Raw genomic sequence first — 10,510 nt, 5'->3', positions numbered from 1 at the left:
ATGAAAATTGACACAAGTAGAGGAAATGTTGATTGCATGTGTAAGCCCAATACTGCAAGTGACCCATGTAATAGGTGGTCAATATAAATACAAAGGTCACACCATAAGTTTTCCTTAGAATGTACAACAGGTTTCAAAAATATTGCAACACATAATACAAAATTTGTCCATTATTATTGTTAGAAGAAGGAATCAGCATGACACATATTATAATTTCACTATCAATAGAGATCATGTTTATAAAGCACTAAAAAGAAAAATAGAGCATGACAAATTTTATTCAAATGTTATTATTGATGATAATGCTCTCAATGACCTACCATGGAATATAGATAAAAATGTATTTAGTAGATTAACTACAGTACAAATGGAATTTGACTCAGATACCATTGAAGTCACATATGTTGGTCCTTTATTGGAGATTGATGAAGGTAATACAATAGAGCACACTACATCAGTGGCTTCAAAATCACCAAATGCCCAAAGAGAAATAAAATTAATTCAAATGCGGGTTAATAAACTTGATGCAAAAGTAACAGAATTGATTGATTGACTTGGTATTGGTCCTTCTCCTATCAATGAGTATGTAACATTAGGTTTACTAGACATGGCATTTCCTATAGTATTCCCTGATGGAAAATGTGATTGGTTAGAACCACGAATGAGGCATGTGCATCTACATGAATTTGTCAAGCATTTATTATGGTATAGGGATCATAGGTTTGGCAAACATCCATGATTTAGATATTTTATGATGAACATGATAATGAGACACTGAGCACAAAATTCATCTACAGTGTTTGTGAAAAGAAATATCCAAGACATGCCCATTACTATGAATGAGCTACATGAGCATATGGAACTAATGCCACAATTTCATTTAGCTGACAAGTTGATGTAGTCTAGAACGATGTTAAGGGGAACATGGTCATATTGGACTAAATTTCATGTAGAATTGACATACATGCTTCATCAAATTGGCACTCCAACAATATTTTTCACCTTAAGTGTAGCAAATATGTAATGGCCTAATCTACATGCTCTTATGACCAGAACATGCCCAACCAATATGTGACAAGCTCTAAATTAGAGAAAACAAAATGTTATCAACTATCCTCATATAGTTGCACATTACATGCATTTAAGACATACAATATTCAGAAAAGAAATTCTAGAAAATGGAATGGATGTAAAAGATTTTTGGTGTAGGTATGAATGGCAACATAGAGGTTCTCCACATGTGCATGGTTTTTATGGATCAATGGTGCTCACAATATGGACATTATTGATTGGTCAAATGAGAAGGAATGATGAATAGTTGAGCAATATTTTCATCACATTATTCATGCATGGAATCCAAAGAAGATCTGCATCAAAGAAATATACAGGTGTTTTCAATTTTTTTTTTGTAAAATATCTTGTTATTATACATATTGTTTCAAAACTATATTTATATAATGAACATATGTCAAATATGTTTATTTTCTTGTAGGCATTGCAAAATTTTGGTGAACATCTATGTCTCAAAAATACAACACAACTTACCAATGTGGATATTGATAATGACTATGAAAAAATACTAAACTGTGTTGAGTGTCACACAGTTTGTAGAGAGGGTGCATGTCTACGCAAAAAAAAAGGAAAGATGGTTTGTAGGTAACTATTATAGTTATTAATATTTTTTATTGTAAAAAATATTATTTATTTAATGAAATAATTATTCATTCACCTTCTTATAATGTTTTCAGATATAATGTTCCTTGGCCATTGAATCTTACTAGATCGAAATTATGCAAAGACATAGGAATGGGGAAAAAAAAAATTGAGCCAGCAAGAAATGATGATAGAGTTAGCTCACATAATCATCACATATTGCAATTTGCAGAGCAAATATAGATTGGCAACCTATTTTTTCCAAACATGTAGTCATTAAATACATAGCAAAGTATGCATCAAAAGTTGAGAAGAGCTCTAAAACATACCACCAGATGTTGATGCATTTTTCAAACATGGAAAACCTTGATGATTTAGCTACACATGCATATAGAAGGCTTCTAATAGAAACTGTGATAGAAAGGGACATTGGAGCTCAAGAAACATGTCACATGTTGTTAGAGCTTCAACTCATGGAGAGTAGTAGAAGATTTGTCAATCTAAATGTCTCACATGAAGTGCTCAAATCTATAACTCTGACTAATGAGGATAACAATGATGACAATACAAAATATTTCATTGATGGATATAAAGAAATGCCTCTTTCTATGGAAGGCATCACACTAATTGATGCAACAAAATCATGGATATAAAATTCTAAAAGAAAAAGAGAAAATAAATGGGAGCCAAGGGAAAAGGTAGTTATAGTTAGAGTTTTTCCAAGGTTTACATCCATTCATCTGCGTGCTTGGCAAAAATGGATAGAATTCTATTTTATAGAGTTATTACTATACAAACCATTTCATGACATAGAAGGGGATATTGGTGTGGAGACTGGCTCAATAATAGAAAAGTGGTAGTCATTCACTTATAATGCTTGGCATATACAAAAAGAAACAATTATAGAGGAAAATGAAAATAATAATGGTTTAGATATTGGAGAAGATGAAGTTGTTGCAAGTAATATTATAGAGAATGAATGGGAAATCATATCTAGACTTCATAATGGTCAAAATATGCAACTATCAGAAATAGATATGTTGGCAAGAAGAGACATTGATAACAATACAAATTGGTCTGTTGAATATCAAGGTGAGGAGTGTACAATGGGAGCAATCAATTTCATAAAAAAATGAAAGAAAATGGATGTCTCATATATGATGATATTTCTCAATGCTTCAATTATATGACCCTTAGAAATAAACAACAAAAGGCAATGGACGTAGTTATGACACACTACCATACCAAAGAAGATAGAGGCCCATTGTTCATGATAATTAAAGGAACAATAGGAACAAGAAAGTCACATTTGATTGGGGCCATTCATGAAGCCCTTAAAAATGCATGTTTGTTGGGCCCTTCTTCCCTTCTTTTACTAGCACCAATAGTTGTTGCAACATTTAATATTGGAGTTTTCACTATTCATTCAAAGCTAAGAATACTAGTAAAAGATTTTTCATAGCTAGAAGGATCACGTCTTACAAGTTTCCAAGAGGAAATGAAACATATCAAATACATATTGATTGATGAAATGAGCTTCATTGGTTAGACTACATTGGAAAACGTAGATTCAAGATAAAGGCAAGCATTTCCACAAAGTTTAGACCAAAACTTTGCAGGTATATTTTTACTTCTATTAGTACACGTTATCATATTATGCCATATTTAGTATAGTACATAAATATTAAAGACATTATTAAATCTACTTATTAGTTTTTTTATTTTAAATTTGTTTAGGTATATCTATGATTTTTGTTGGAGACTTGGGTCAATTGCCTCCAATGAGTGACAGACCTGCATATGATAACGAAAGACGAGAAAAATTATTGTGGGAAGAATTCAAAATTGCGGTAACTTTAGATAAGATTCTTAAACAAGAGGGGGAAGGCATTGAACAAAAAAGATTTTGTCAACTTCTAAAAAATCTTAGAGATGTTGATGCACAAATTGAAGACTAGAAATTACTTATGATGAGAACTCCTATCAATTTAAATGCTAACACAAATGAAGAGTTTCAAAATTGTGTCCATTTGTTCTCCAAAAATGACAAGGTTTATAACCATAACAAGATAATGTTACATTTATTGAAGCATCATGTTGCACGAAGTCTTGCAACAAAGGTAGGGAGTTTGAATTCAATAGAAGATTATTCAAATGGAGAGCTTGACCTTGAATTATTAATTAGTAACAATTCAAGAGTGATGTTGACTACAAATCTTTGGGTAGAAGCAGGTCTTGTCAATGGAGCATTGGGGTATATTAGAACGATTATCTACAGGCCAAAAAGTAAACCGCTAGAGCCACTAGCATATGTTTTGGTTGAATTTAATAATTACTCTGGGTTACCTTTTCAAGATGATCAACCAAATATAGTCCCAATAATACCAATACAAAGGGGTAGAACTCTTCAACTACCTTTAAGATTGGTGTGGGCATTGACCATTCATAAATCACAAGGACTAACTCTCTCAAAAGCTACAATTGATATAGGTCCAAGAGAGAGAGAACAAGTTTGACATTTGTGGCAATATCTCGTGTGAAGTCTTTACAAAGTCTTAGAATAACACCACCATTCACATATGACTGTTATGAAAAAATGAAAAATGGCATAAAACTTTCCAAAAGAAAAGCTGAAGAAAATAGACTCAAATGTTTAGAAGAATATTGAGGTAATCATTTTATTTTTAAAATTACTTCAATTACAATATATTAGTACATTATATAATTTCAAAATATAATGACTTTAAAATGGTTGCATCCATATAAACTTGCATGTATATATAACTGCACAAAATTGAAAAACTACAAATTATTTTATCCTATTGATGTTCAAATTTATAATCTTTTATTTTATTCTAACATTGATTTGATTTTGTTTGATTCTTAGGTAACACTTTTCTCTATGGATCTATCAGACAATGAATCTGAAATTGTTGATGCAAGTCCAAACATCTCAGCCAACTCTACTCCATCTCATAAACACCTATTGATAAGTGCACAACATCAATTTTATAGTGTTGCTCTAAAATTCTTCAAGATATTGAAAACACTACATTATCCATTGATTACGTTGAAGAGCTGGAAATAATGAGGATGAAAGATGTTGCACACAAGGTTAAAGAGACATATACAAAGGTTTTTTCTTTCACAAGTTTTATGGAAGAAGTATATCATGATCACTTGCATAATAAAGGTCATAATATTGTTCTAATCACTGAGGAATATGTAATGTATTTGCACCATTACAATGAGGTCCTCTTTATGTAATTTCCACTCTATTAGCACAAAAATTTTAAATAAGAGTTATTTGAACAGTTTATAAACTCTTCGATTCTGATATAAACTACAAGGTTTGACCTATGTTTTGTTATTCTCTATAATTTACATGCTACTGGTTGTAGAACTTTTTAAACTATTTTGAATCGAATAATTAGTTTGTCTTAAACAAAAAGCTTTGTGTAATGGTTTAGATTGATGATTGTTACTTGTAATATCACAAACTTTTAAATAACAGTTATTTGAAACATTTATAAACTCCTAAATTGTATCAATACACTACATGGTTTGACATATTAAATTTGCTATGGTTTATAATTGATATGATACCATTTATACGACTATTCCAAATTTTTTATATCAAATAATTCATTAAAGAAAATATGTATTCATATGTATTTCTTTTTACCAATGTCCAAAAAATGACGAAAGATAAATTTTGCTTAATATACTTTTTTTTTTAAAATATGTATTTGTATTTAGTAATGACCAAAATATTGTCATAAATCTTATATATATAAATTATAGTTATCATACATGTATATCATGTGCATGGTTGCTACTAGCTTATTTATATTTATTTAGATAATGTCTATATTAAATACGTCAATCGATATCTTTTTGAATGGCCTATATTAAAATAAGATATCGATCGGCATATTTAATATAGATATTCTCTGAATAAATATAAATAAGCTAGTTGAAGTTGAGGAGGAGAGAGGGAACATCGAACAGTAGAGATGAAATCGACCACCCTCACTGTCATATCTATAAATCAACGCCCAAAATATTTGGAAAGATAGAATATGAATATAGGTAGGAATATACCCCTCCTAAAGACAGCCTTCATTAATATGGCGCGGGAATATACCCCTCCTTTGATAAACCCGGGGTCAATTTACTTCGTATTTAATTTCTTCAATTTATTAGCCGCGAGAGAAACAAACGGTGGGTAGCAGATTTTTTTTAAAATGATAACGAATCCATGAATACGGTCGTTTGCTTTCCTCTCAAGATATACGCCAAATATTAATTTGTTTATGTGGCTGAGATTGAAATGCACTGTGATTAGAATAAATAGAGTGGATTTAAATGTCAATTGAAACTCCTATGTTTGAAGTTTGGTAGATTAACATGAGAACTCCGGTGGTAATCAGACGGACTGTGCAGGTTCCGACAGTGCCCGAAATTGAAGAAAATCAAGTGGAAGAAGAATCTATTCATTCTCCTCTTGTTGCTGCTGAGAAATTAGTTTATGTTGCCGTTGGAAAAGACTTGTTTGAGAGCGCCTACGCTCTCAAATGGGCGCTTCAAAGTTTGGATAAAAGGGAAGAAGTGTTAATAATTCTTCTTCATATTCGTCCTACACTTCGCTACTTTCCATCGCCAAGTAAGAATTTCTATGGTCGAATTCAGTTTCGATGCACATATCAAAAATCTAATATTTAGTGTTTTCTGGGGAGAAATTTGACGTTTCTGTGATTTCAGTGGGGAGGATTCCTCTGAACCAAGTAAGCAAGGATGTTTTGAAAGCTTACGAGAAGGGTGAAAAGCAAAAGCTGGACGGTTGGATGAATCAATATTTGGATATGTTTTCCAGAGCAGAGGTATTATTACTATCTGGTTTGGTAGATAAAGGGAGCTTTGCGGAAAATTTGATCTCTCAGTGTCTAAATTCAAGCAATTTGCCATAGGTCAAAGCTGATCGTTTAGTTCTTGAGAAGGAGGAGATTTCCAAAGGGATTGTTGAAGTCATTTCAGAGCGAGGTATCACGAAACTTGTCATGGGAACATCTACAGCCGGCGGCGCCATTTCAAAGTAGGAACAATAATTCTGTGTGTTCTATTACAAAACATAACCACACCATTGAAATCGCATAAAATAACCCATCTTTCCAAATTTTGTACAGGAAAATGAAGATGCAACAGTCGGGGAAAGCGTATTATGTTCAAAAGCACGCGGGAGAGTCGTGCGACGTTTCTGTTGTTTGCAAGGGAAAGCTCGTACTGCTCAGTGAAGGATCTCCTGGTCAGTAGATAAACAATTTCATATTTGCAAAGTAAATCTTTGTTTTGTAGAACAGTTGAATCCAAAAGACAGTTTGATTTGAAAAAATAAAATGCAATTTTAATTCAGAAAGCAATCTTATATAAGAATTTAATGTCTACGAATCGGTATTTGTTTTCAATCTAAAATTTGCATTCTCTGTTTTTTGTTTGTGTGAATTTGTATAGCTCGGAAATCAAAGAGCGGCAGAAGTCCTCTGCCCGATTGGCTGAGGAAACGAACCGAAGATTCCATTGTTAAACCTTCTCCAAACGATTTTAACCGATCGATTTCATCGCCTGCACACTTCAGACCAGATCTGAACAACGGTGATCAAACACCGTCAAATTTGCAGCGAGATTCTGTGGCTCCCGTGACCGAGAAAGTGGACGATCTGGAAATAACAGCTGCAATTGATGAATTTTGCTCGGAATTGGAAGCGCCATACAGGTCACAAATGAATGTAGATCAAGCTTACGATGTGGAGCATGGGCCAACAGAATCTCATGTAAATCCTCTCGACCAAACAATCGTTTCTAATCAATATATTTCTTTGCTTCAAGCTTAATAAATTTCTTTCTTCTCATCGAGCCATAAATAAATGGAAGCCACAACTAAAGATTTTTCATGTCTTCTCGGAAAGCTAATCTACGGCATTGGAAACATGTAAACGAGTTCAAAAGATCTATGTGTGTGATATTTAGGATAAGGAACTAAAACTAACTTGAAATTTAAAGCAGGAAGTGAATTATACAGATGCTGAAGTCGTGAAACTTCGGCTTACAGAGGCATTGCAAGCGGTCGTGAATGTGAATAAGGAACTGCAAAATGAGATCCTGAGGCGTAAGAAAGCAGAGGCCGCTGCATTGACATCAATTCACAAGGTATAAAGCACTTTCCTTATTTCCATATGCAACTTCTTGTTGCTCCAGTAAATTCTCCTAATGTTTTGTGCATCTTCAGTGCAAAGATATTGAAACCGCCTTCAAAGTAATGGCCAACGAGAAAGAGGATGCCATCTCGCGTATAAAGCTTACCGAACAGAGATGCAAAGACCTTACAAGGCGACGGAACGAGGTCGAGGAAGAAGTTCAGGAAATGGTGGAGAAACTGACATCACTCGCAGCAAAAGTGAACGAATGCACCCGTGAAAGACAGGAAGCCATTAATGAGGTCGAAGCAACAAGGCGAAAGCTTGCGGCCGTCGAAGAACAAAACTTGCGAATTCTCCAGCAAAAGGACGCCGAAATTCAACATCTTCAGAGTTGCTTGCTTAGAATGCCGCCAGGCGATGCCTCAGTATCCTCGTCGTCCTCTAATATTCTTGAATTCCGCGAATACACTTTCGAGGAAATAAAAATAGCAACCTGCAATTTCTCCAACAATTTTAAACTCGGAGAAGGCGGTTATGGGTATGTCTACAAAGGCGTAATCAAACAAACAGCCGTTGCAGTCAAAATCCTAAGGGAGAACGGTTTGCAGGGTCGGAAGGAATTTCAAAGTGAGGTATGAACAGTAAATTTTTTCCAAAGCGACACAAAATTTTAAATTATCTTCTTTTCTGGCAGATTTTTCCAAAAAAAACCTTTCACCTTTCTTACAGAAACTCTATGAATTTCTCTTGTTCAGATCGGTATTTTCAATCACATTCATCATCCGCATTTGGTACGAATTCTTGGAGCTTGTTCCGAGCGAGGTTGTATAGTATATGAATATATGTCGAACGGATGCCTTGAAGATCACCTGAGCTACAAAGGCACCTCTCCGCCTCTTCCCTGGTACGCCAGATTTCGCATCGCCGCCGAAGTATGCTCAGCTTTGCAGTATTTGCACAGTTTTATGCCGGATCCAATCGTCCACCACGATCTGAAACCCCAAAATATACTCCTCGATGAGAATTGTGTGAGTAAAATAAGCGACTTCGGCCTATCTCGTCTTCTGTCAAAGGATCGAAACTCAGAGTCAGAGCCAAAAGGCACATTTTCGTATATGGATCCGCAATACCTCACAGACGGCGAGTACTCTACAAAATCTGACGTTTACAGCGTCGGAATCGTCATTCTCCAGCTTCTAACCGGAAGGCATGCCCTAGGACTCGTCAAAGATGTGGAAAGGGCGTTACAAACTTCAAACTTTCACAAAATTTTGGATCCTTCAGCTGGAAATTGGCCGTTTGTGCATGCTACTCAACTGGCTTATCTTGCCTTAAATTGCACCCATCCGGAAAGAAAGAAGAGGCCCGATCTTCAACCGACTGTGATGAAAATGCTGAACCAGATCCGCAACATGTTGCCTGAAACAAAACTTGGCAGACCGATTGAATGTGGGCAAAAGTTGGGGAAGGAAACTGAGGAAATACATGTTCCCAGCTTCTTTTTCTGTCCAATCTTCAAGGCAAGGATCATTTCTTCCACTCTTACACCATTACTTGGTGTTTCAAATTATATTTGTTATAATCTGATTCTGTTACTTCATATTTCCCCAACTCCATTACGTTTTCGTTGTTATTAAAAAATGAGGGTTTTGACTTGAGACAAAATTGTTCCTATTTGCAGGAGATTATGCAGGATCCTTACATTGCTGCAGACGGCTTTACATACGAGAAAGAGGCGATCCAACGATGGTTTGATTGTGGACGTGACACATCTCCCATGACAAATGAAAAGCTTACGAGTAAGAATCTCATCCCAAACTTTTCTCTGAGATCCGGCATTCGACAGTGGCATGCAAGAGGCGATCTCTTGAAGATCTATGAGATACAAACATGATTTTGCTGAGTCCATATGTAAAATGTTAATATGTATGTAAGTATATGTTAATGGTTATTGTATGGCAATTTTTAACAGTTTTATAGTATTTAAAAATGTAGCGAGTGAATCTAATTCAGGAGAGCTGTACAATTTTGTATGGCACCAATGATTTTGAATGTATTATAATTGATTATCAATATTTTTAAAAAATATATTTAAGCTAATAGTTTCAATATAAAAACAAAATCTATTTTATTATATCATTATTTAAAATAAGAAAATGTATTACTATATCTTTTTTTTGATGAATAGTCCTTTTCAATTAATAAAAATATATTAAGAATACAATTCACAAAAAAGGAGCCAGGGGATACAAGATCTCCCCGCGAAAGAGTTCACACAGCTGAAGCGAGACTTAATAACATGGCCTCAGCCGGAAACTACAACTATTTATTAAAAAAAACATAAAAAGCAACCTCAAGCGACCACAGCAGTGCCAGCCAAGGGAGGAGGATAATCTTTTTTAGGAAAACCCCACGCATTAGTGGGATTGTGGGGTGGGCTAGGAATAGTCTAGCTATCATCAGTAGTAGCAGAATTAGTGGCAGTCTCTGCATCTTTAACCTCGGGCCGCAAAGGAGAAATCACCAAGGCCAAGCGAGGATACTTTCCAAACTGCACCCGCCAAGGAGCAAGAGGAGGAGCCGGGGACAAGCCAAAACCACTACAAGGTGGGGAAGCAGAGTGGTGCCTCCATCCGCCATCACCACCACTGGGAGAGCAG

General features: G+C 34.9%; 1 protein-coding gene across 1 annotated transcript; it reads left to right on the top strand.

Annotated features, from left to right (window-relative positions):
- Positions 1–6,063: 6,063 nt before the first annotated feature.
- On the top strand, positions 6,064–9,755 carry LOC149564242 (U-box domain-containing protein 33-like). The gene is made up of 9 exons (XM_089828316.1): positions 6,064–6,319; positions 6,418–6,536; positions 6,624–6,748; positions 6,840–6,958; positions 7,165–7,484; positions 7,717–7,860; positions 7,940–8,482; positions 8,606–9,370; positions 9,532–9,755. Exons 1-9 carry the CDS (start codon positions 6,064–6,066, stop codon positions 9,742–9,744), a joined length of 2,604 nt encoding a protein of 867 aa, XP_089684442.1. The 3' UTR covers positions 9,745–9,755.
- The last annotated feature ends 755 nt before the right edge of the window (positions 9,756–10,510 follow it).

Source organism: Cupressus sempervirens, chromosome 4 (genome assembly GCF_028749045.1).
Source record: "Cupressus sempervirens isolate cs-2001-9-10 chromosome 4, ASM2874904v1, whole genome shotgun sequence".
NCBI classification, from domain to species: Eukaryota; Viridiplantae; Streptophyta; class Pinopsida; order Cupressales; family Cupressaceae; genus Cupressus; species Cupressus sempervirens.
Note: the sequence above shows the minus strand (reverse complement) of the source record. Positions and strands in the feature narration are given on the sequence as shown.